Source organism: Ambystoma mexicanum, chromosome 2p, assembly GCF_040938575.1.
Source record: "Ambystoma mexicanum isolate Mex_15411 chromosome 2p, UKY_AmexF1_1, whole genome shotgun sequence".
NCBI lineage: Eukaryota > Metazoa > Chordata > Amphibia > Caudata > Ambystomatidae > Ambystoma > Ambystoma mexicanum.
This window is the reverse complement of record NC_090923.1, coordinates 1233639610-1233666358: the sequence shown is the minus strand read 5'-3', so window position 1 is coordinate 1233666358 and position 26749 is coordinate 1233639610. Positions and strand designations below refer to the sequence as shown.

Genomic DNA, 26749 nt, shown 5'->3' with positions numbered 1-26749 from the left:
AAGAATTTGAGCACCTAGTTCGTATTTCCGGCTGACCTCGTTTTTTAGGGCCGGTATTTTTGGGGGTGGAAATGATGATCTTGCGAGAATGAATGTTTGCATCACATTTTGTTGTCATAGGCCATCTTCACATCTTCCAGCACTAAATCAGAGGTGCTCTATTGCTTCTGCAACTGGACTGATTGTCACTTGAGCATTACGTGGGAGATCCGAGGGGTTGGGGGAGGTTAAGCAATTTGACTTTTTTGTGTGAATTTTATGGGGTAATAATACTTCAGAAAGTGATGAGGGTGAAAGATCGAATTGAGATTACTACTAAGGAAAACCAGGTTCACGAAGGGTTAAGCTTGCATCTAAACAAAAGACTCGCAAGAAACTTAATAAAATCAGACCAAAAAAGTAGCGCACAATTGTCATTTAGCAGCTCCGGTTGTGTGTCCACTTTATGCATATATGTATTGAATTTTCTTGGAGACACCTCCTTCTACCACTTAGCCGCAAAAACCTGGAACAACATCCCAAAAGAAATAAAACACCAAAGATCACCTAAAATGTAGGAAATTACTAAAAACCTGGCTCTTCAACACCACAGACTCAAACTGAAAACCGAAACGGAAAGGAAAAAGGGATGACTAAACTGGAGTGGACACGGACAACTCCCAGAACCGACTGGGAAGCTCCCATGGCACCTGGACGAGTAACGCCGGGTAGAGTGGTACACAGGTGACACCCATGGAGACGGAGTCAGCAACCCCACCTAATCCCACCCAATACCTGCACTCGCCCCTTAGTTGCCACCGGGTACCACAGTGTTTCTGAATTGTCGGGATGTTGGCAATCGCACTAGCTGAGCTGTGGACATTGGCAGGTGCACTGGCCATATGAGTGGGAAGGGAAGACTGGTAGGGCTGCAAGGAGGCTGGGGGAAAGGGGGCCAGATGTGAAAGGGACCTTGAAGGCCGGACGGACCCAGATCACGATGGAGGCGCAGGGGTGCTTCCGACCCCCATCTCGGGAGATTACAGAAGCCCAGGATATAGATGCCAACTAACCAATTGCACTAACAATTTCCACCTCTGCATAAACCTCTCAAACTCCAAACCAAACACAACCCTACAGCACAACAAACCGCACAAACTTCACTACATTGCAACAACAAATCAAAAACACATATAGACTCGCACAACAGTACACGACGACTACCGGCCGCAAACACCCCAGGCCCAGCCAACGGACCAACCGGGCTGAGGCCGCCAACAGCACATCACTGCTCTCTTGCACTTTTCCAGCTTCTTCCCACTAACCCCCCCCTTTCCTCTTTCAGAGCCGCCAGAGTGCCAAGGGACCACTCCGGTGGTGATAGTGTGCGGTACAAATGTCCTTTAACATTAACATATAGTGCAGCCCTAGCTAGAAAGCAATGGATCGCCGTGCAGATGATAGACTATCTCACTGCCTCAGAAGGAGCCTACAAAAACTTGAAATCTCTCTACAGATGCTCCTATTTGACAATGCTTATTGTCAAAATGGCAGTCCTCATCCACTCCTTAAAAATATGGTCCTTATGATCCATTTCACTATAGCCATTCCCACCCACTTAATGCATCCCCCTGCCCAAAAACAGCCTCCTGGGATTGGATTGCTATCTTTCATCAAGCAGTAACAACAAACGTTGAGTCCTTCTTGGAGTTAATGGCTTAATTGGAGCTGTAAACGTGTGTGCTGTAATGAAAATGTCTATTAATTTATAAGCAATATGCGCTCTTTTACTGAAGGCCTTTTGAAACGAGCATTGGCAATGACATCAGTTTTCACCCGTGCATAGGTATTGGAATGGATATAGGCGTTTGCCAGTTCGTTATTACATGCCCAGGTACTAGCATGGACACGGCTTGTTTGGTTGTGCCTAATGTAAATTCGTACTAAATTCCCTTCAAAGAATTGAAAACGAAACCTCTGCAAATGTGGCACTTTAGAGGCAGTTTTCTGTACTGTTGCTATAGACTGCCGAGGGGTATACGGAGTGGCCGTTTACACCACCCCACGCCTTTTGTAGATCCTACCTGTTACTTGTAGTTCTGAAAGTAAGTATCTTTTTGGTCCAGGGGCCAGTGAGAGGCGGTCACTTTTGGAGATGCTTGCACTAGCGAAGGCTCTCTTGTGTTCGAATTGCCCCTCGGGCTGGAGGAGAAATTGCTTCTTTTGGATGCCCTTCTCTTATTTGGGAAGCAAAATGGTTAGATGTCCAACAAATTGACTTTCGGGAAGGGGCAGCTTGGGAGTACCCATCAAGGCTTCTTTATGAGATTTGATTTTGCACAGGCCATATGTATATCTGCCAAAAAGGACAGACTAGTGCATGAACAATGGGGGAAGGAGAAAAAAATCTTGACAAAGACGTGGTGGTGGCTGGGTAACATCATAATGGGCGTATTTGTAAAGCACACATTCACCCCTGAAGTGGCATCTTGGAGGTAATAACCAATGTTTATTTTTACCCAACTTAATGGTACTCATTTTATCGACCTTGGAAGGGTGAAGGGCTGGGTGGACCTACTGAGATTCGAACCTGTGACTGAGGTCAAACACAGGCCTCTGTAGTGGATGCATTGGTCCAGAGTCACAGACCCGTATGATGGACCTGGTTGAACTAATTCACACCTCCCAACTGTGATAGGGTCATGGGAGGGTCACTGGCAGGGTCGAATGCCTACTGAGCGTACTTGATTGCCAATGACAGTCTCCAATAGGTGTGAGGGCAGAAATCTGAAAATGAGGAAAGTGGATGACATTACTACTTTTCGGATTTCAGAGGGTCTGTTGGATGCAGGCTCCATCACCCAGCAGGGATTTAGGGACTGTGTACATGCCACGGTAATGTGGCTTTTCTTTATATAACACGGGACCGCAGTCCAGGTCAGTGGAGAGAGTAGGATAGTGAATGGTGCTTTGGTGCACTCTGTATGTGCGCAGCCAGGGTGTTTTTACGTGGTGTGTAGCTGCATTCTAATGCTATGCGTGGTTGCGTGAGCTCAGTAGAAGTGTGCAGTGAGGCCGATTTTGAATTGGGTAGCTGCATTCTGGCCGAGGTGGAGCTTGTGTATGAGCTTGTGTGCAGCTAGACGTTCATGCGTTCTAAAGACTGTTCATGGAGGTGTATGTGTAGCTGCATTCTATAGTTGGTGCAGAGGAGAGAATTAGCATATCGGTATGTGAGTATCTGCTCCAAAAAACGGACATAGTTGTGTGTTTTCATGGTGACATGGTAGGGATTGCTCCTCTACTCACAATTGTATGAAAGCGTTCTCCAACTCTGAGGCACCAGTCTAAGAATGGCAACACAGCACTTACTTTGATATATCGCAACCATGCTCCTGCTTAAGTATTGACCATGAGGTGCTGAAAAAGGAAACAGTATTGTGTCTGGGGTCCAGTTAAGTCTGGAGTAAAGAATCTTGGATGCAAGTTGAGGTTGATAAAAGTATAACTGAGGTGTGATGGTGCTTTGCTGAGAAGTTGTGGGGGGTTGCGGAAGTGGCAGAGTGCAGGCAGTGATGAACAAGTGCAAGGGGGTCCCCCCCCCCCCTCCCGGGGTGGTTTTGGGCACTGCACAGGCCAGCGAGCTGGGGGGGGGGGTATTTAAAGGGGCAGGGAAGGTTCGGGAGCAGGCGACCGTTGAGGGCAAGCTTTTGTCCCTGATCTCCCCTGCCCCCTCCCCTCTTTCCTCTTTTGCGAGGTCCATTGGGGTCAGAGAAATGGGTAGTTGATTTGTGAGCGGGAAGTTTTCATTTTTTCCCCCCATACATAAGGTTTTTCTGAGTTTTGGGTTTAAGGATACAGGTCCGGGGGGCAAGCTGGTAGTTTTCGTGAGAGGTCGGGGCGTTAGTTAGGGTTTATGTTCCAAGGTTTTTGTTGTTGATGTGACAGGTCGTCCTGACTGTGGGCCTGAGTAAGGGGGAGTTTGGTGTAGAGGGGTGAAGAAGGGGTTCGAGTACGAGCATTGCCGGGGGGCATGGCCCCTTTAGATGGGGGGGGGGGCAAGCAATGGGGGAATAGCACGGGTAAGGATGGGGGAGGGGCGCTGTTTGCACGAATGGGCTACCCCGGGGGTGCAGAGAGGGGCATGGCCCCGGGGAGATGATGCGAGAAAGCAGGATCAAAGGCTTGAGAAGATGGTAAGATGGTAAGGGGATAGTAAGGACTTGCGGGATAGGTAAGGAGAAAGTTGGGGTTATTTATTTGTTGGGGGCATAAAGAGTTATTTAATGTTTTGTTAAAGTAGTTAATTTTAGTGTGGAGGGCCAGGTTAGCGTTTATTTGTGAGCTTTGGCCTGTCGCATTAAAGCGACCTTTTCCACTTTAAGCAAGTCTGGGTTTTCGTGCAGTAAGCCCAAAAGTTAGCAGTCTGATGCACCGGTCCAGTTCGATAGTTATCAAGTAGAACTTCCCTGATTTTTCAGAAACCAATTTCAAGATGACTGTCTAAAGCCTTCGTAACATTTACATTTGAGGCTTTGCCTACTTAATAAAAGGGTTCACAATTACTTTCCGTTGCCTGGTGAGGTACTCCAACAAGCATGTTAATATAGGAAAAATAAAACTTAAAATGTCCACTTTGCCTCAGAGTAAATGCTCTGAATGCCGACTTACCTCCCGAAGATGCACCTTGACTCACAGTAAGGCTTTCACTTTCCTGGGTCAAACCGACAAGGAGAAATGTCGATATGCCAGGGGAAGGGGTAAACGATCCAAATTGCAAGCTAACTAGCCAGGCATAAAAAGTCACTTGCCTCCTCAATTATTCACACATGCTCAATTTCTCCAGCATTGGATCTTTCATGGATTCACATGCTTGGAATATTCCCCGTCGTCAGGCTGGGAATCCTCGGTAAGTTATATAGACATTTTCCATAGGAAAACTTCCTACACTTTTGTGTCCTATCTACGTCGTTTTGGGCCGCGTATGGCAGCGCCACTAGGACGTAGAGGTATAAATAGCCCCGCCCCTGCGGCTCCCTCGGATTTCAACCATCTTCCAAAGTAGTGTGATTACCTCGAGTATCTGCTATTTTATTAGGTTGTGCGTTCTTCTTCGACTGTTTCTTTTCGAAGAATGTCTGGAAAGGCGTTATTTCGTCCGTGTGCTACATGCGGTCTTAAGTGTATGAAGGAGACGGGCATATGGACTGTATTTACTGTCTTTACCCTCATCATACGGCGGACACGTGTGAGATCTGTCAGGGCTTCTCACAAAAGACCCTAAAAGACCGCAACAGATGCCTTGTTACTTGGCTCAATGACGGAGCGGGTGCGTACCCGGCATCGGAGGTAGGCTCTACAGCCTCGAGATCTAAGTCTCCTGTGCCCCCTCGTCGCTCAGTGTCGGCGGAGCCTCCGGCGAAGAAATCACGCTCCTCTGAAAAACGCCCCTCGGAGAAACATCCTGCGAGGTCCTCCTCTTCACATAAGGCTTCGTCTTCCTCATCTAAAAAGGAGAGAAAAGATTCATCGAAATCCTCCTCAGGAGACCGTCATAAGTCTACCTCGAGTTGAGAGTCCTCATCCCACAAGTCGAGGTCAAAAACGGCGGGAACGCCTCAAGGCCCTGCGCCACAGACTTCATAGACGACGATCCGGTCGTCGACGCCTGCTTTGTCTTCGGTGACGGCTCTTCCTACGGCTATTTCGTCAGGTCAAACGGCGCCTATGGAAAAGATGTCATCGTCGAAGGTGGCCCCGTCGGTGGGATGGCAACCAGAGGTTTTTGATCTGATCCCGCCTGAGGCCTTGCTGCAACCAGAAGCGGCTTTCTCCATCTCGTCGGCGGAGGATGACCGTGGTCCGGTTGCACATCCAACCGACCTGGGATTACAACCAACTGGTCCGGGGTCGCTCTTGAGTGGAAGTGCCATTCCAGTTACCTCTTCCTTACTGAATCCCCAGGCTGTTCTGTCCCTGGAGGTGTTGAACACATTACAGAAGCTGTTGGAGCAGTTGGACACTCGGTTACCTCAGCTTGTCCCGACAGTGTTACAGGCTTCGCCAGTCGTCGACGAGCCAGGCCCGGCTCCTCACCCTCCATCCAGAATTCCTACCGCTTACCCGGTTGAGGAAGATCGTTCTCGTCCACAGGAAGAACTGTCAGAGTCGGAACGTGAAGGGTCGGGTTCAGACCTCTCGTTATCCCCCTCAAGGGACCCTACATGGGACTCTGAAGCGGAGATGGAAACTCCAGAGTCCGGCGCAGCCATCACCACCTGACGACGTGGGTGCTTTCCATGCCATGGGTCAGGCATGTGCAGGGTTTGGCCTAGTCCCAGAAGAAGAGAAAAAAGATTGTTTTCTGTTCGATCATATGGGCAAGAGAAGAAAGGCGATATTTGCTATCCCCATTTTAGACCATGTTCTGGCAGGAGGGACTAAAAACCATGCGTCACCCTTTTTCAGAACCGGCAGTAAAAGGTTGATTGGAAAAGAAATTCAAGGCTCTGGAATCGACTCCCAAGTGCTTGACGTCTCAACCTTCGCCGGAATCAGTGGTATCCGCCGCGGTGGCCAGAAAGGCAAGGTCGCAACACAAATGCACGACCCCGCCAGACAACGAAGCCAGAAGACAAGATGCTTTTGGGAAGAAAATGCTATCAGTTGGCACGACTGCAGTTAAAGCAGCCAACTCCCTGGCTATTATGGCCAGGTATGATAGGGAGATGTGGCATCGGCTGGCTCCTATCTTGGACCATCTGCCGGATGAACACAGGAAATTTGCCATGCTGCTCGTACGTGAGGGAGAAGAGGCTTCCAATCATTCCATTAACATTGCTGTCGACCTGGTGGAATCAGGCTTTAAGCAAATCAACAATGGCGTAGTGTTACGAAGGCAAGCCTGGCTTAAGTGCACAACGTTCAGACCAGAGGTACTATATAAGATAATGGATATGCCGTGCAAAGGAGAACACCTGTTTGGGGAGAAAGTGGATGAGGCCTTGAAGGGCATGAGAAGGTTCTAACACGGCTTGTTCCCTTGGAGCCCTCCAGAGTGGTGGGAATTTTCATTCCTTTCGTCCTTTCAGAGGAGCATCAAGTAACTCCCGGTTTGGATCATCTAGAGACCGAGGTTTCAGCAGACCCTCCTACTCTTCCCAAGGCTACAGACGTGCAGCCCAAGCTACTCGTAAAGGCAGAGGTTACCAAACCTCCAGACGAAGAGGTGCCTACTCCTCGTCGACGAAGGATAAACGGGCCAAAAGCCAGCAATGACAACTTACAGAACGTCCTGGGGGGCAGAGTGTCTCGTCACGTCGACGAGTGGGCGCGCATAACAGACCAATGGGATTTAGACACGATACATCTGGGCCATTCTCTACAGTTCAAGGGCAAGCCACCACGCATTCCACCGGTGTTCTCGATGCAGCCCCACCTTCAAATACTAATGCAAGAGGTGGCGCTTATGCTGCAGAAAGGGGCTATAGAACTGGTCCCGGTGGCAGAAAGAGGACAGGGAGTGTACTCCCGTTACTTTGTCATCAAGAAACCCAATGGAAGCGTCCCATTCTAGATCTACGAGCTCTCAACAAACTGCTCAAGAATCTAAAATTCAAGATGCTTACACTCCAAGAAGTGATCCGTTCGATACAACCGGGAGATTATTTGTAGTTGCTAGACCTTCAGGACGCATACTTCCATATCCCGATGCGTCGACGACACAAAAGATTTCTACGGGTCGTTGTCGGACGAACCCACTATCAGTTTAAGGTCTTCCCGTTCAGACTGAAATTGTCTCCCAGGACGTTCACAAAATGTCTGGCTCCAGTAGCAGCCTGGTTAAGGAAAGAAGGTCATCATGTGTACCCTTATCTGGACGATTGGCTAGTGAGGGGATTGTCTCCGGAAAGGGCACAGGAAAGTCTGAATGCCACCATGTGCCTCCTACAACGTTTGGGCTTCGCAATAAACTTCCTTATCGCCATCAAGGACCTTGGTCTTTCTGGGGGTGGAGTTCCAGACGCAATCAGGACTGGTAAAGCCATCCGTCGAAAGGGTTCTGAAACTGCAGCAAAAAGCTTCGGATTGGAAAGTCGATACCAGAGTGTCAGTGCGAAGGTACATGTCCCTAATGGGGGGACCATGTCGTCCTGCATACCCTTAATCAACAATTGTCGTCTCTTCGTGAGACCGATTCAGGAATTCTTGGCGGATCGATGGGCGCAGAGTCAAGGGCGTTGGTCGGACAAATTGACCATCAACAGCAAACTCGTGCAGGCGTTTCAATGGTGGAGAGTTTCCATAAATCTGACGAAGGGAATGCCCTTGCTGGAACCAGTGTTCCAGATGACAGTGGTGACGGATGCTTCTCTAACTGGATGTGGAGCTCATCTGGATTCCCTACAGGTTCAGGGTTGTTGGTCATCGGAGGAGTCCGACCTTCATATCAATGTGCTGGAATTAAGGGTGGTGCGTTGGGACCTGAAATCCGTTCTTCCACGGATAAAGGGATCAGTCGTACGGATTATGACAGAAAACACAACAACGTTTTATCTAAAGAAACCGGGAGGAACTCGCTCCAGAACTCTGTCGACCGAAGCCCAGGAGATCTGGCATTGGGCCCTCCAGCAGAAGATAGATCTATTGGCGTTCCACTTACCAGGAGTCAAAAACGTGCAAGCAGACTCTCTCAGCAGGGAGATGAATCGACTACACGAATGGGAACTGAACGACCAACAACTACACCGTGTCTTCGAGAAATGGGGTCGTCTGACCCTCGATCTCTTTGCGACGAGAGACAACAAGAAATGCCCACAATAAGCGAGCAGGTGGCCACAGCAAGGCTCACTAGGGGAAGCGTTCTCTTTCCTGTGGATGGACAAGTTTCTGTATGCCTTTCCCCCGTTTCCGCTCATACGTCGGACGCTGCAATGGATCCACAGATATCCATGTCAGGTGATCCTGGTGGCCCCGTACTGGGCCAGTCAAGTGTGGTTCTCCGATCTACTCCATCTTTCAGCGGCAGAACCAATGAGGTCCCAGAAAATCCCGCGCCTTCTGTCTCAGGAGAAAGGGGTTGTTTGGCATCACAACCCCGACGGCCTCAGTCTGACAGCCTGGCTCATGATTTCTCCGAGTTTGGTACGTTAGAGATTCCAGCGGACTGTCGTTGCATTTGTCGACGAGGGCGCCAACCACGAACGCTTCATATTCATACAAATGGAAGAGATTCTGCATATGGTGCGCAGGTCAACCAGGTTTGGTCCCGCTTAATATCACACCGGAACAGCTTCTACCATACTTGCTACTCCTAGCTCAAAAAGCCTTGTCTGTTTCATCCATAAAAGTGCATCTAGCTGCCATTTCGAGATTTACTCGGAAGAGACATTCAACTCTGTTATTTAGTGACCGGTTGATTAAACATTTCCTTAAAGGATTGTTCCGAACCTTTCCTCCCAAGTTTCATCCAATCTGGAGTCTTAACCTGGTTCTTGCAGCGCTGATGAAGGCCCCTTTTGAGCCGATGTCATCGTCATCATTGGATTTTTTGTCGTGGAAATTGGCTTTTCTGGTGGCTATTACTTCGGCTCGACAGAAGAAATACAAGCTTTAGTGATCGATCCACCGTACTTGAGGTTTTTCAATAATAAAGTCGTGTTGGCTACTAATCCTCATTTCATTCCTAAAGTGCCTACCATGTTCCATAAGCACTCTTCTATAGTGCTGCCGACGTTTTTTCCAACACCTTTGTCGGTTGCGGAGAAGACTCTCCATAGATTGGACGTGAAAAGAGCTTTAAAATTTTATCTCCATCGCACTCAAAGCTTCAGAGACACGAGACAACTATTTGTGGCTTATGGCCCTTCGGCTAAAGGTAAACCGATCTCAAAACCAGGACTAGCCTGATGGGTGTTGTCTGCTATTTCCTTTTGTCACTCAAAAGCCGGAAAACTGCTGGAGTAGCGTCGAAGGGCCCATTCGACGTGATCCACTTCTTCGTCGATGGCATTGTGGTTTGGAATTCCGCTGGGAGATATCTGTCAGGCGGCTTCCTGGTCGGTACCACACACGTTTACCCGGGAATTATTTCCTCGAACAGCAACATGCTGAGGATACACAGATGGGTCGTGCAGTCCTACGGCACCTGTTGCAATAAGGTAACCCCCAATTAAGGGGTCACATCCTTCGGCTAATGTACTTTTAAGTGTGGTGTTTTCACTGTGAACATACTATGTGATGTTTTGCCATGATAAATATGCATTATGGTTATTGTGATATTGGTTTGCATACAGACCTCCAACGTTGGGGGATACTGCTATACAATCTATTCTAAGCATGTGAATCCATGAAAGATCCAATGCTGGAGAAGGGAATAGTTTCTTACCTGTAACTCCATTTCTCCAGCATTGGTATCTTTCATGGATTCACATGCGCCCGCCAGCCTCCCCTACGCATGCAAACCAGAGATTCTCCCCCCCAATACTACTCTGGTGGTCGAAATCTGAGGGAGCCGCGGGGGCGGGGCTATTTATACCTCTACGTCCTAGTGGCGCTGCCGTACGTGGCCCAAAACGACATAGATAGGACACAAGTGTCAGTTTTCCTATGGAAAATGTCTATATAACTTACCGAGGATTCCCAGTCTGACGACGGGGAATATTCCAAGCATGTGAATCCATGAAAGCTCCCAATGCTGGAGAAATGGAGTTACAGGTAAACTATTCCCTTATTCGCCAAGAGTCCGTAATCTACCCAATAGCTAGTGGCGAGCGCAAATTTCGAACCTGCCAGGTGTAAACAATTGGAGCTGAAAGCATGCCTGGGCCAAGCCCTCTTTATAGCAAGGTTAAGCTAGCTGGGACACACCCTCATAGTGAGCACGTTTCTTAAAGCCTGAGACGCACCTTCATTGACCAGAGAGCATATATGCTCTTTTACAGCTGGGCTTCTTTAGATTCAAACTCAAGTGTTGAACATTAACATGCCTTTAATTTTTTTTTTTATTCAGGATTGGTTGGATTTTTATCCAGTGGAAGCCAGACTCCGAACATTGTATTAATTTGAACAGGAGCTTACTTGGACCAAAATCCATTTCTAGGACATACTTCAAAACAAGCAGATGCATTCCTTCTTCCGGGGTATGCTACTACAAAAATCAAGTGTCTCCTAGAACAACGTGTATGAAGGAGCAGCCACTGCAATCTTTGTCGACTTGTCTCAAGTGGCCTCCCACACAGACTGATAATTTACCAAGGAAACTTATCAATTTTTGACAGCTGAGCAGGCTTCACTTCATCTTTTTAAATTTGTAAACTTTTTACGAACGTTGCCATTTAACAATGTTTGTGTACCCTTGTTCTCATGGGACCCCAAATGGCACCGGGCAGGGGTTACCCCAACATGCCTGTCAGTGTTTTTCCTCAACTCAGCCGTTTGAATACAGACTGTAGGGTGCCTTCTATGGATTGGAAGGATGTCCTAGTTTAGAATGGTGCCGGGTATGCAGCAAGTGGATGGGGCAAACTCTCATTCCCTGTGTGGGGTCTGAATATGTATTCAAACCAGAACCTCACAGAACTGGTACACAGTTGAGACTGAGGTGGTGCTGTTGCTGGAGGAGGACATCTTTGACGATTGGAGGAAGAGCTCTGCCACAGTCACTGCATCTTCTGACACAGAAGATAAAGCACTGCTCTTCTGTTAAACTAAATTCAACCTCCAGGATTTCTCCCTTCCTCTAGCATGCCAGGGAAAGCTAGGTCTGAATTTTCTTTAATCAAGGTGCTACTTTGGTCCTGCCAGGTGCTGCTGTGTTTGACTCTAGACCTGCAGGTAGAGTGCCTTAGCTTCTATACTCTGCCTAAGAGAAATTCACTCTGCCTCTGATGACTGACAACAAATGTACCAGTAATTTATGTAAATGGAACATGTCACTAAAAGCACGCCTGTTTGGCGTAATGCTGCTGCCCAGAGGCAAGCCATGCACAATGACTTATTTGCCATTTACTGCAAACTGTTTGCATTGAATGTCCAATACAAATGTAGAACCTGTGCATTCGTTCCTTGCCAGCAAAGTCGAATACCATGCAAATAGTACTAGACATTTATAAAATTAAAGAAATCTGCTTGATTATGCAAATGGGCAAGTGCATTTTGCAAGGCCTGTGTGTTCTTAATCATCCTAACGAGAGTGCTGGTGTGCTGTTCACAATCCTTGTAGGGAGTGCTGGAGAAAGATCCCAGGTCTACTTTTTTGGATCCACTGCCATCTTCGTGGGTGTGATGCTCCTTGAGACTGCTGGCCTTTTTATGCGTTGGACGGTCTGTGGTCCTACATAAATGTGCCCACATTGGGTTAATGCTCTTGCTCCACACTGCTATCCTAACATATGAGAAGCATATTTCTGTATTAAGAATATGTAGAAGATTGATTCAATGTCTGAATCCCTTGAGAAGATCATACATTTAAGGTACGAAGAAGTTGGAGAGAGAAGTGTGAAATTTAAAAAGGGGGTGAGGGAGTGGGGTTTTTATTTATTTTTTTCTCTCCAGAAGTTGCCATTGTCAGTGCTTTAAAGGCTAGATGTCTTGTTTTTCCAACCTTTGTCATATCATGTGATGAGTTTAGATATTGGTAGATTAAATAAACTATTTCTAGCTAGTATAGCTTGTCGGCCAACATGGCCCAAATGTAGTGTTCTTCGATTAGACATATGGCTCCAAGACCAGACACCAGAAATGTGGGTGCATTTTTGGTTTCTAATATGGTATTTTCTCACTTTAAGAGTAGTGTACCCGTGGAGTTAATTGAGTCCAGGACCTTACATACAGTGCTGCATCGATTCCCTACCGTTATAGTGAGTGGGGTTCATGTCCCCGGGCACCCCAAAATTATTAATCTCTTTCGAACTCCTACTTCATCAATGGCATTAGAATTCATTGAAAATGTTCAGACACCTGCTTACCTTAAGTGTATTGGGTTATAAAAGGTATTTTATATTTTTATATATAAAAGTAGGCGTTTCACTTTTTTTCACACCAAACATATCACCACAAATTAATATCAAACATACATATCTAAAATAATATATCACATACTAATACAGTTACACTAACCCAACCCTATACACATACTAATGACCAGACATTCCTAAACCTTGTGGCACTATAATTCCTAATCTGGCACCCTCCCCCTTTTTTTTAACTTGTTTTTTATATATATATATATATATATATATATATATATATATATATATATATATATATATATATATATATATATATATATATATATATATTTTTTTTTTTTATATAAATCATTGAGGACTAAAGATGCATACACCCAAAGCCTGGGCAATGCTAAAATTGGTACGGCTACTGTCATCTAAACGCACCCAGAATGTGTCGCCTTATAAACGGTTGGCGCCAACCTACAAATCCAAGTGAGTTTCATAAAATTTCACCAAATCGCATAGACTTCACCCACTCCATGCCCCGCCAGGGACCGGTTACCTCAAGAGTAGGGAGATTATTCAACAGCAGCAACTTTATTATTCTACGGTGCAACGGCGAGGGATGGCTGACTAAATACTTGGCTGGGGTCAGGATTTTTTTTTATATAATCGCCAGAATTCCTGTTCACTCTTGAGACTGGCTAGATGTTCTGTGATTTCATCCAGTCCCACTCTAGGGCCCTTATTTTAAATTCCCACCCTACCACCTATAACTATGTTCCCATTTCTGGGACCAACCAATCAAAGTATACCTCACAAGTTTTACATTTTCTTAATGCACTACTGCGATACCCCATCCAGTATCTGTAATGGGGGAAACGGTGGACCCGACATCTTTGTGCATAACATTCCCGTTTTCACTAATGCAACGGTCAGTTCCAATTCTAAGCGTATACAACCGGGATTCCCTGTGGGAGGCCGAGTGTTGTTGGCCCATATTAAGCCATACATTTTCTTTAACCATGTCATGATTTATATAACTGGCCTATAACCCGTATCATAACATGGGAGTAAGACTGCTTGTAGGCCAGGCAGGCTCTTTCTAAACTGTACCCTGCAGTGTTAAAGGCAAATCTCTTGATTGCAAGCATTGAGGACATAGATTTAGATTGCTTACTTGCACTTAGTTTTTTACTATTGACCTTATCCATATTTGTGTGGCGTAGATGCACAAGATGGGACTTGTATACACGCAGACCCCACGTTAATCACCAACTTACAAACTTTGTTCATACCAATCCTCATCAATTTAGTTTTCTCCCAGTTGATTTGGAGGTCGTTGTCCTTGGCAAACTGCATAATTTAGTCGCACATCTGAGCATGCCGACATAAATGGATGCGTCTGTTATGCCACCAACAGACAGGGTGGAGATGTTGCTTGTCATGGGCCTGCTGGGAGATTGTTTTAAGTTCTGGGCTGCCAGTGAAAGGTGGTATTACCATTTTCGAGTGTCAAGGGTCATGACCACGTAAAGGCAGCTATTTGGACTGGCTTGCTAAAGACAGCCACACATGGTGGCCTTTGGTGCGAGTATTACCTATCCAGAGAGGGACCAGGCTTGAACTGAGCAGCAGGAAGCAAATTTGAGTGGGCACCACAGGAGTATCGAATCCTTCTGGCGTTATCAAAAGTTTCTAGTGTGATAAGTCTTTGTTAGGAAGTTAGATCCTCTATGCAGGAGCTGGCTGAAAAAGGCCTGGAGACACCCAAACCCAAAAAATACAGCAAGAAACAAAGATTAGGTGAAAACCCAATCATACAGCCGCTCTCTGGAATCCCATACTGGGTTTTATATTAGTTGTAATTTCACTATGGTATAGTTCCTTCGATCCAATTCTTGAAAAAATACAAAAGTCAAATATATAGTGATTTTTCAATGTTGAAAATTATTTTATAGAAAGAAGTGACTAGTAGCCACCAAAATTGTTCTTAGAGTGATTTATGGCAATCTCTTCCTCACGAAGAACAATTTTGGTGGCTACTAGTCACTTCTTTCTATAAAATAATTTTCAACATTGAAAAATCACTATATATTTGACTTTTGTATTTTTTCAAGAATTGGATCGAAGGAACTATACATAGTGAAATTACAACTAATATAAAACCCAGTATGGGATTCCAGAGAGCGGCTGTATGATTGGGTTTTCACCTAATCTTTGAACTGAGCAGCAGTCATTTTGCCAGTGGAGGTGATGCTGGTCTCCTTGTAGATTCCTGAGACACCCTGGACATCTACGTCAAAATGTTTGCATGCCTTTGCAGTGGCGTGGCGTGCTGAGTAACCACCGTGATGGATCTTTTCCTGGTGAGATTCCTGCCATTTTGATTATGGGAGAGCCCTGTCTAAGAGGCTTTCGCTTTAAAACTAGAACAAGGAGTCACTATTTTTGTATTTTACTAACGTTCTCTCAATTCTATAAATACACGCAGCACACCATTTCTTTCTTGCCAAACTCAGTGGCTATTGCAAATGTTGCTCCCTGGTGGAGGGATACAGCATAGTGGTAGTATCAGAAGAAGGCACCATGTGAAAAATTAAACCCCATCCCATGTTTGCATGGTTCGCAAGACCACTATGTTGGTGACAGTTTTACCCTGAGGCTGTCACCACTGTGGTGTTTCTACAGCACCAGAACGTTGTCTGAAAAATGTGCAGATGGTGCCCCTGCTTGGTGGTAGCCAGAGGTCTCGGAAGGAAAAAAGTGAGTGGGTGGAGAAATGGAGGGCAACTGGGGGGACAAAGGCACACAAAACTAATGAAAAGGAAGATGAAAATGGTTGTTGAAGTTGGGATGTGTACATTTTTATTTTTTATTTTGATATTCCTGCCCCATTATTAGCCTAATGAGTCAAAGTAAATGTAGAAGGGGTAGAATACATGTGCATAGGCGAACATTTTAGGTTACATTTTTGTAGTACATCAGATGAGTCCTTTGACAGTCGCGTAGGTTGGCTGCCTTTTACATTTTTGGATGCAACAGATGATTGAGCGTGCATAACGAGGTGCCAGTAGGCATAGCAAGTGGTCTGGAAGAGTAAAGCAGGGCGGTGTGGTGTGGAAATAATTCTATCAAATTCAGAATCTACGTTATTGATGCTTTCAGTGGCTGGTGGTTTCCTGCAATTGTTGGCAAGCAACCGATAGGGTGGTGTCCCTTTTGAGAGATCATGCTTCAGCCTCCCCAATTGGCAAAGTGCAATTGCTGGCCCTGGTGTGGAGGGCAATGCAGTTAGACGTTGATTACGATTCGGGAGAAGATCCGCCATTGTGCTGCACTCATCCTGTGAGGTCAGTAATGGGAGGAGTTGGATGCTCTTGTTCGAACATACGTCCCAAGCCCCTTACATATTTCTAGACCATCGTTTTAGTGTCTGTCCCTTCTCTAAAAACAATGCAAAGCAGTTGTGCTCTGGAGAGACTACTTTAGTTTAACGCCCTTTACCAAAATAATCAGGACACTTGTTTTTTTCTTTAGCGCAGCGCACTTGTGGTGGTTGATAAAGGAGAAGTGTTGGGAATGTGTCGTAATCTGCTTCGCAACATCTCGTCTCGTGAATGAGCAGAACTTGCAGTGTGCAGCGCAGAGGTCATGGGACACGTCTGCCATGATGTTTTAGATGTACCCATACCCATGTGCTACCTATACACTCCGAATCCAGCGTTCTCTTGCAATTCCGTGTTGCAGGGATATTGTCACTTTTGGCCTTACTGCACAAAAAACCAGACTCGCTTGAAGTGGAAAAGGTTCTTTTTAATGTGACTGGCCAAAGCTCACAAATAAATGCTAACCTGGCCCCTGGCCTTAGACTAAAATTAACTGCTTTCAATTAGCCAAAACATTAAATAATTTCTTTATGCCCCATCAAATAAATAGATAACCCCAACTTCCTCCCTACCTATCCCCAGGTCCTTACTATCTTCTCATGCCTTCGTTCCTGCTTTCTCCCATAATCTCCCCGGGGCCATGCCCCTCCATCTTCAAGACCTGCTCCCCTCTTTGCACCCCTGGGGTTGCCCATTCGTGCAAACAGCACCACCCCCATCCTTACCCGCGCTATTCCCCCATTGTGCTTGCCTCCCTCCTCATCCAAAGGGGCCATGCCCCCCCGGCACCAGAAAAAACCCTCCCCCAAGGTGTCCTTTTCTGCCTCACCACAACACTTGCCTATTACTTCCAACTCTTTACGATGTCCCCCACCTGCAACATCAGATCAAAGAGGTAGTAGCTATTTCCATAAACCGAAAATGAACCCCATCTTCCTTGAAAACCTCAACAATCTCCCTGTGCTCCAGAACCTGCACTGCTGCCAAGCTACAAAACTTCATCTCCCGATTTATTTTCTTTCTTGTCCGCTCTACCGCACCCTCGCTTACTGCCCCCTCCACACTCTCCTCGGTAACAACTTGGTCCTTATCAAACTTACCATAGGCCATATTTCCCTAAACCATACCAGGTCCCTTTTCATTTTTTTTCAACAGAGCTACTCCCGTACTAGGTCATTCTCCCCGGTGTGTGTGATCAACCCATCCGGGACCCCAAAACGCTCTTTCATCCTCGCCAGCATGGGCAACAGTTGATCCCAGAGCAACCCCCCCGCCCCCCCAAGACCCGACCACCTCACAATAGCCACTTCATAGCTGCAGCCCAATTGCGTGCCAAAAATCCTCTTCTCTGCCTCTCTACCCGCCCACTTCACAATAGAAGCCAGACAATACAGATTTGCAGTATCTGCCCGGCCTCTTCACCGTCTCTGAAAAAGAAATAACAGTCACTCCACCATCCCTCACCCCTTAACCCCCCCCCCCCCGCGCTCCCCTCGAGCCCTCCACCACATCTCATCCAGAACCTTTCTTCAGCTCCCTAATATTTCCCTTCTACTTCGCCGACCTCCATCGGCCCAAACTCTTGACCTTGTCCTCTGATAGCCTCAAACAGTTACCCTCAGATGCTGCACCCATCCTGAATGAATGTGTTCCAAACTCCTCCGGATTCTCCCCTACTACCACCAATGCCTTCCCTGGCACCCCCAGCACCTGTGCTGCTGACACTCCTGACTCATCCTTATGCTGGAAAACCAGCCCCAACCTGCCCCCGGATAGATCCTTCCATGCCGGACCTGACCTGATTGAACACAGCTCCCTACTTCCCCACCCCAGCGATACCTAGCAGCCCCTCCCTTTCTGATCAGTCTTTGACCTCCCAATCCTATTATCCACCCCCCAAATCCGAGAAACTGACATCTTCCCACTGCAGCCCACCTGCTCCTCCCTTTACCCCCACAAGCTCTGACACCCGGAATGCCCCAAAAAACAACCACGTAAAACAAACTTGAAACATAACTCCTTCCCGAGCCTACCAACAAACCTCTTCCAAAGCCTGGCATAAACTGAACAACAGGGTCGCCGATACCGGCCTTCTGCTATCCTTCTCCCTCCTATTTTCCCCTCACCCAGCCCTCTAGCATCCTACTCGCCATTTCCCCACCATTTGGCTGGAAGCCCCAAAACCATTTGCCATAGAAGGCTATTCCTGCCAACCTCCCAGCTATAGTTTCCTTTGCCCAACACTTATCCATACACCACAAAAGGAAATTGACCACATCATCCCTTCTGTGTTCCTCAGCATCCTCCCTACCCCACTAGCTACGCGCTCCCCCTTTTATAAATTCTTCCCACGCTCTCCTGTAAGCCACCCTAGACTCTGGGGCCAGGGAGCCCTCCACTAACGACAGAGCGCTCAACTTCCTAGCTTCCACGGCTCCTCTGGGATCCGCTGCCCAATCTGGTCCGCTCCTGGTGCCAATCCACGTAGTCTCTGCCATTGAAAACGAGATAATGCATCAGCGATGCCATTATCTTTACCCGGCACATGCGTTGCCTTGAACACATTCCAGTCCATGCATCGCAACACAAACTCCCTCATTAGCCTCGCCACCCTCTGGGCCCTAGCCGACTGCCTGTTGACCACGCACTCATTATCCACATTGAAATACACCTTCCTGTTTGAAAATTCCCTGCCCCACAATTCCAATGTCACCAACAAAGGGAAATACTCAAGAAATGCTATACTTCTGCCCTCCTCTAGCCACCGCGGCGACCACTTCTCTGCGCACCATCTGCCTCCCCAGAAAACCCCCAAAACCCCCGCACCTGCTGCATCTGAAAATATCTGCACCTCACAATCTACGGGATCCCCTTGTAGCCACATGAACACCCCGTTAAAACCTTCCAAGAAGCGCAGCCAAATCCTACAATCTTCCCGCACCGCCCCTGAAGCCCTTACCTGATGATGTGGGCACTTTGCTCCCGCCATGGCCCGCGACATGTTCCTGCAAAAAGTATGTCCCGGGGCCACCCCCTTACATGCAAAATTCAAATTACCTACCATCTGCTGCATCTCTAGCAATGTCCTCATCTGCGCAACTACAGCCTTCTCCAGTAAACCTACTAAACGACTCACCTTGTAATGCGGCAAGTCTGATGTCATGGCCAGAGTCCAGTTCAATCCACAAAGGCAAAAACCACTGCTGGCCCTTCCGTTTTGTCCTCTGCCAAAGGCACCCCCAACTCCTGCATCAATGCCTGGAAATTCCCCAGCATATTCCTATACTCTACTTCTCTGTCCCGCTGATGAACAAAAAAATCGCCCAGGTAGTGCAAAACACTGTCCGCGCCCGAACTACACGTAAAATCCCACTGCAAGAATGAACTAAAATGTTCAAACGCGCAAGAGATTGCACAGCCCATCGGTAGACCTTTGTCCACGTAAATGCGGTCCTCAAATTGCATCCCTAGCAACCAAAAATTCTCCACGTGCACCGGCAGCAACCTGAACGCTGCCTTGATATCACACTTAGCCAAAAATGCTCCACGACCCGCTCCACTGCCTGATCTACGCTCGCTTATGACACCCCACAATCCTCTGGGGCAATGAAATCATTGACTGACAAGCCCTCTGGCCAAGATAAATGATGTATCAATCTGAATTCCCCCGGCGCCTTCTTGGGCACTACCCCCAAAGGAGTGATCACCAAATCGCCCAGCAAATCTACAAATGGACCTACCTCCCTCCCTGCCGCCACTTCTTTGAGCAACTTCTCCCTAATCACCTCCCCATTTTCCCTGGCCGATTTCACTTCTCCGCCCATCTTCGTACCCTTGGACCCTGGTATCCTAGCTTGAAACCTTCCCGAAAACCGTTGCCCAAAATCTTCGCCCCTTCCCTATCTGGGTAAAAACAGAGTCACCTTTCCAGGACCTCAACTTTAACTAGAGTAAAAGCCTTTCACCACAACCCCTCAGCCTGCTCCACGCCCCCGCCCTCGGTCGACTTGCTGAAAGCACTGTGCGACCGGGTGCCGCCCTGCACTGAACCTACACGCTGTCCTCGTGCAGCCATCCTTATTGAAGCCCCAGCACACTGCTGACTGCTGATCCCTGCCTCCTCCCCCCCGCCCCATTGGGAGCGCGGCAACCAAGAAAGGGCTGGTAAGGTATGGGTAAGCCACTCGATGGGTGTACAGTCGGAGCAGGCCTTGTTGGCGTCATACATTGCAACCAGAGGTCCATGTCCATCTCCCCAGACCGCCTGGCTATCCTCTGCCAATCTTGCCCTAAATTCCTCGTCGTAGCGCACCCACGCAAAACCTCAAACTCGTGAAAGCCTTCCTCATCACATCGATTATATTTCAACAACGCTACCCACCTCTCCGGAAATATCTCGCAACAAACACTAGCGTATATGAAAAAAGCCGACCCCCAATTCTCTATCGTCATCGGTACCTTTGGACGCAAAGCCAGCTCCCTCTCCTCTTCCTTAGAACCCTCCTTGGCTCTGACCTCCCTGTGTAATAGCTTGAAAACGTCCACAAATTCACCAGCCCAAATCTTATCCTTTGTAGATGCCATCAAGTGCGCTCCTAATGGTTTAGTGATGCCCATATATGGCAACTTCTTCTCTCTTCCTTTACCCTCTGCATCCTTTTCTTTTGGCACCTGCACTTCAGTTGCCCCGGGCTCAATCGCCCCATCAGTCTGTACCTCCACTGAAGACCACTCCCAAGGTCCCCACAGCCTGCAGGCCTATCTCTCTCCTTGCCCGTTGCAGCTTCCCCACTTGCCCCCAACCTTGTGTCTCCCCTCTGCCACGCAGCTGACGACTCACTTCCCTGCTCACCTTGTTCTGCCCTGCCGTTGCCCGTCTGCAGCCTTGCCTCAACTCCAACGCTCCTCATCTCCCTCCTCAATGGGCTCATGCTGCGGGAAGAAAACATGTCAACATTCTCGCCCAACTAGTTATTTCCCCCGACCTTTTAAATGCCAACCTCCTTGCCCTTTGTCGTCACCTTAACCCCTCACTCCCTCCTCCTAGCCACCCTATGCCTCTCATCCACCCATTTCCCCACATACTCCTCCACCCCTTCATCATCCCCAATGCCATACCAGGGCTGTTGCGAGCACATGCTCGGGCCGGACAGATCCTCCTCTGCTGAACTCGGGGCGTCCACCCCACCGTTCCTTCTCCTTCTCGGCGCGGCTGTGGAAAACCCTGCCTGTTCTTCTCCTCTTGGTTGAAGGGTCCTCACCTCCAGCTGTTGATCATCCTCGCTAGGGGCTGCTCTGTGCCCTCTAGGCTGCTCCCTGATATCCTGTAGAGGGGCCGTTCTTAAGCCTGCTGCTAAGTCTTGGCTGCTCCTGAACTGTGGGGGCCACCCCAAGCCCTCCACCCGAAGCCCTCCTAAACGCGGAGGCCGTTCCACACCTCTCCCTCTCCCTCTCCTCACTGCTCTCTGGCGACCGCTCCCTCCTTCTACCCTTCCTCTTCTTTAGATACTTAACTCTCTGCACTACCGTCCCCTTCTGCACCACTACCCTCCTCCTCCGCCCAACCAGCGCCCCGCTCCAACTTCCTCTCTCCTCCTTCACCCGCACCCTCCTCCCCCAAAACCTATCTCTGCCTTCCCCGGCCACCCTTGATGTTCTCCTGTGGGTCTCCCTCCTGCTCCTCCTGCCCCTTTTCTCCCAGGCTTCCCCTCTGCCTGCTGCTGGGCTACAAGCCACCACTGTAGCAAGCACCCCCATCCGCTGCGGCTCACCTCTGTGGCCTCCCACCAGCACTCTCCTCCCCACCCATAACCTCCACCACAGCCCCCTCAAGCTGTTCCTTGGATGTCCTGCTGATGATTGCCAGGGCCTCCCTCAGTGCCTTGGAATCAGAGACCCTGCTTGCCACCCTTTTGGCCCACCATCTTACTGCAGCAGCGCTATTATATTTGTGTACCGCCCTGAAAACTTGCACTCGCTAACACGGCCCCCGAGCCACTAACACCCCTAGGCCTATCTGCAACCCCCCCTTTTTAACTGCCCTTGGCGCTAACCGCCATTTCCCCAGGCCACCAACCCTGCACTGCCCCTGGAAGACTGCAGCCACTACCAGCTGCAAAACAGGCCACCAGCTGCCCCCCCCCCCCCCCGCACTTGTCAAAGAACAGGGTTTAAGGTATAATTTTTTTTTTTAATAGACCACTCTGCATATATATATTTTGTTTAATTATTATTATTATTTTTTTTTAAATTGACCTAATAAATTCCCCTGATTCACAGAAGCGTTTCATAATGGCACAATCCTATTCACGCTCACTCGATGAATCAGACCCCAAGAGATCAACACCTAAAACGAACTAAACTGAAGGTTCATTACTCTTTTGTGCAGCACCGAAAAGAAGACTCTTCTAGGCGACTGTCCACACGTTTAACGGTTGACCTTTCCCTACAAGATAAGAGGCCGAGCACTAGCGCCACCTAGAGGTGCGCATGTGCCACCCTACTAGCAGGCACCTTCCAGCCGAGGCTGCCGCTCCTCCGCACCTGCTACAACCCAACTAGTGCGTCCCCTTTAAGGGCTCCGTACTGCCAACTGTCGCCACACCCTGCTACCGCGCCACGGAAAAGAAAGGCGCCGGCTGCCGGGACTTGTCCGCCTCCAAGCCACAAGCCTCTAGCCCGGGCTGAAAAAAAAAAAAACCTTTAGCAGCGAAGAGTCTGTGCACCATCTCGCTACCCCGTACCGCTACCGACTGCTACCCCCACCACAACAGAGTGAAAGCCCTGCACCGATCAACCGGGCTAACCTCCCCGGAGCCCTAGAACAAGGTACAGTTGGGGGGTACCTTATCTATGATACCCATGGTTTAATTTTTTTTATTTTAATTTTTTTTATATTAACCTAATCCTGTCTGCCCACCACTACGCTTTCACCTCCCAGGCCCTTCCTCACCTCCTAGCCTGACAACTAAGCGAGCCACGCAGGGAAGGCTCGGGAGCAGGCAACTGGACAAAAACTCGCCCTCAATGGTCGCCTGCTCCCGAACCTTCCCTGCTCCTTTTAAATACCCCCCCGCCTCCTCCCGGATTCCCCCTCCTGCGTATCTATAACCGAACATGAGGGTTTGGTTGAATCTGAAGGCAAAATAAGAAACTCCCCTGAAACCAAATGTGTGTTCGGGTTTAAAAAGAAAAAATCCACACTAAAAATATGACGGCAAAGGTGCGAGTTCAGTTAGATGGTTGTGATGTTTAGTTTAAAACTAGCCGCCCCACACCGCGTCCCCTGTGGATTGGGGCACATGTAAATTACCTCATTGAACCGTCTGTTTCAAACCTTCCTTCAAACGTACCATTTCTCGAGCATGAATGTGTGCACCTCAGTCCGAATACGTTCTGTCTTGATGTCACTGGCGTGCAGTCGTAAGGGCGCTCATTGGTTGCAGTTTGCATCGAGGGGTTGAGTTTCATGTTGCTGCTGTGTAGTTGCCCCATTTGTTGTGTTTGTACAATACAAACTTCCCATCTTTAATTCATGTGCGTTTTTTTTTCTTATTTTTTGTTTTTATTATTTTTTGTTTCTTTTTGTCGACAATCTTCTGTCCTGACATCATTAAGGAAATGTAACGTTTTTTGGTGAGTTAGATTGGTGCTGTGGAGTGAGCCTTTTTTTTTAATCGGGGTGTTGTGTTCTTGAAGTCCGATGTATTCCTTTTTTTGATGGAGATTTCTTTCTTTTCGCAAAAAGAGCTGGATGCCTTTGAAATGCTTAGCCCTTCATCCCAGAGATGTTATTTTTTTATTTTTTATTTTATTTTTTTTAGGCAAACCGAGATGGATTCATGGCCACAGGGATAACGGTTCTGATATATAAACACAATTGTATGCAGAGCGACATTTGTACAAACTGAATTTATCAAGAGTTTGACTGGCGAGGTTGGTGCTGAACTCCGCTAACCACATGCTTTAGAGTGAATCTCCCTTCAGAAGAATGGTTATGAATCTGCAGGGAATGCTGCCCAACTGGTGAAGACCCTGCTTTGGAGCAGCTTTCCCTTCCAAGTCTATTGAGGAAAAAAAAGCATCCTTTTGGGTGGTGGTTTACATAATTGAACCATACCTCATGAAGGGTGTCTCTCGTTTGGACTCGTTTCACCTCCCAAAAATCTGTATGCATTCCATACACTTCAATACAGATCCCTTTTCAGCAAAACGAATCTCTCCAACTCACTCAACAGTGTTGAACTATAACTGGTTGCTAGCTGTTGAGGACTACCTGAATGTAGGGTAAACCCAGTGAGGTCTATAGAAGTATTGGTCCTGCTTCAAGGGGTAAAATAAGTCCAAGGAATAGGGCGCAGTCCAATGAGGTAGCGTGAAGAGAGATGATGCTGCACAACCAGGGTGTTCAATGTGCTGCATATTTTGCATGAACGAGACTTGGAGGGGGTGGTGCCAGACATTACAAAATGCGTTGTAACGCTTAAAATGCCGCCCAAAGGGCATATGAGCATTCCAAACGATAATGATTGGTAAGTATTGTCAATGTGATTGACAAGTGAAGCAATTTTTATTTATTTCTGTATCTGCCTTAATGCTGGCACTAGCCAGCCCTGTCCCCGGATGATTCACGGTGAGACTTGTGGAAATGAAACGAGAGGACATCTGTGGCGTCTGTTAAATTGCCTTCAGACGCTTGGTCCTGCTTGACTCTTTGCTCTGTGGGGTTTTGTTTGATGTGAAGTATTGTCCGCCGAATTTGGAGATGTTTTGATGTTGCTTTCTGCTACAATGTGTATGCTTTTTTAATCTGTTCACTGGACGACACATCATTTTAATCCAGCTCTGAATTGGAAAATGTGTTTTTTTTTTTTTAAATCAGTCTACGCCTTATTGTTCCTCAGTGGTGGGGGTAGTAGAAGGTACAATTTTTAATATTTTTATTGACAAATGAATGTCCTGTTTGCACCATAGCCGTACATTCCAGATGTACTTGGATCACAAACTACTGAAACTGGTGGGGGTGGGTTGCAGTGTGTTCATGTCCTCGATATAGTGACTATTAAAAATGATGATTTGCTTGCACTCTCCATTCAAAGCAAGAACACTGGGATGATTATCCACGATCTGCAAAGTTGTATTACTTCCTATTCCATTTCCTCTCCTACAGCAGTCTGGCCATGTCAGGGCTACTCCTTCACTCGAGGTTTTCCCGAGCGATAGCCCACACGTGCATGCTGGTGGCTGTACATACACAGATCCTGAACTTGATGTACACGGCTGTATAATGACAATGTGCTTACATCGAAGAGACGATTCCTCTCCAATCACTACTGCACGATTGTGCTCTTGCAGACTTTTTCCGGTTAGTTTGGATTCCTCACATCCTAAATCTGCCCCTCCCCACTCCCTGTAAGCGTAAAGGTAACAGCATAAGCCGGTCTGCAGCTGTACAGGCACAACAAGTAATCGCACTGTAGGATAACTTGTCATTTGAGGAGGTGGATGCATTACCTGAGGCTCAGATGTTAACATCCATGCACGGTCAATTCTGCCTTTTTGCCCTTCTGAGGTCTGTTAGATGAGTGCATGTTGATGACAGAATCAATACATTATCTAAATTGCCTACATTACCCAATGATTTATACTTTATTCTCTGTTCTTTTCAAAGGGGAGGCTTTCTCCAGCAACATGTCTCAGTACCTGGGTGGCCTTGTGGCCAGTGGGCTCGGCACATCTTCTGTATCCCATGGAAACGCCAACCCTTTATCCAGTGACCAACCCTACAGGTCCGTCACTCCCACCAACCTGCAGATGGTGCACGACCTTTGGGCAGCTCATTCCCACGAAGGTAAGCGAGTAGGTGTATTTCTAAGTGTCCAGATTAATTTGGTTGGGGGGGTTACATACATTTACATAAGGCCTGTTAATTCTAATGTAAACGTGTTTGTTTGGGATAACTCAATGTTTCCAATACTATGGCCAGTGACTCATTGGCTAATGAGGGAGAGTATGTGAAGTTGGAAAGTCTCCCGCCTAGGTTATGCTTCAGAGGATGGGCAGACTGGTACAGACTCATACATGTCAAGATCATTCTGCCTTTACACAAAGTAAAGAAAGACGGTGCTTGAAACTGCTCTGTGCTAGTTGAGTGTGAATTTTGGTAAACTGAAAACTCCTTGCAGGTCTTTTGAAGTTGGTTATGATTTATGTCTATCTGGGAGTAAGCAGAAGACTTTTTACCCAGACTTGCACTTCAGTTTCACTTGCCATGCCCGGGAATGCGACTGGGGACCCATTACAATAGAATCTCCATCCAATGCTACCTGTGTGCACCTCCCAGAAAGATTTGGCCCTTGAACAAAATACTACCACTGTTATGGCTTCGATAAATGCTTTGCACAACAATTTGTCTTGACAGTGCAGTTA

The 26749-nt window shown here is 47.6% G+C and overlaps 1 protein-coding gene across 7 annotated transcripts in view; it reads left to right on the top strand.

Annotated features, from left to right (window-relative positions):
* The window catches only part of TNRC18 (trinucleotide repeat containing 18), a 470959-nt gene that overhangs the window by 34171 nt on the left and 410039 nt on the right, over positions 1-26749 (top strand). For all 7 annotated transcript variants that reach the window (XM_069645534.1, XM_069645537.1, XM_069645536.1 and 4 more), the window contains exon 3: positions 25992-26171. In XM_069645534.1, coding sequence (XP_069501635.1) covers positions 25992-26171 — 180 coding nt within the window. The remainder of the gene's footprint in view (positions 1-25991; positions 26172-26749) is intronic.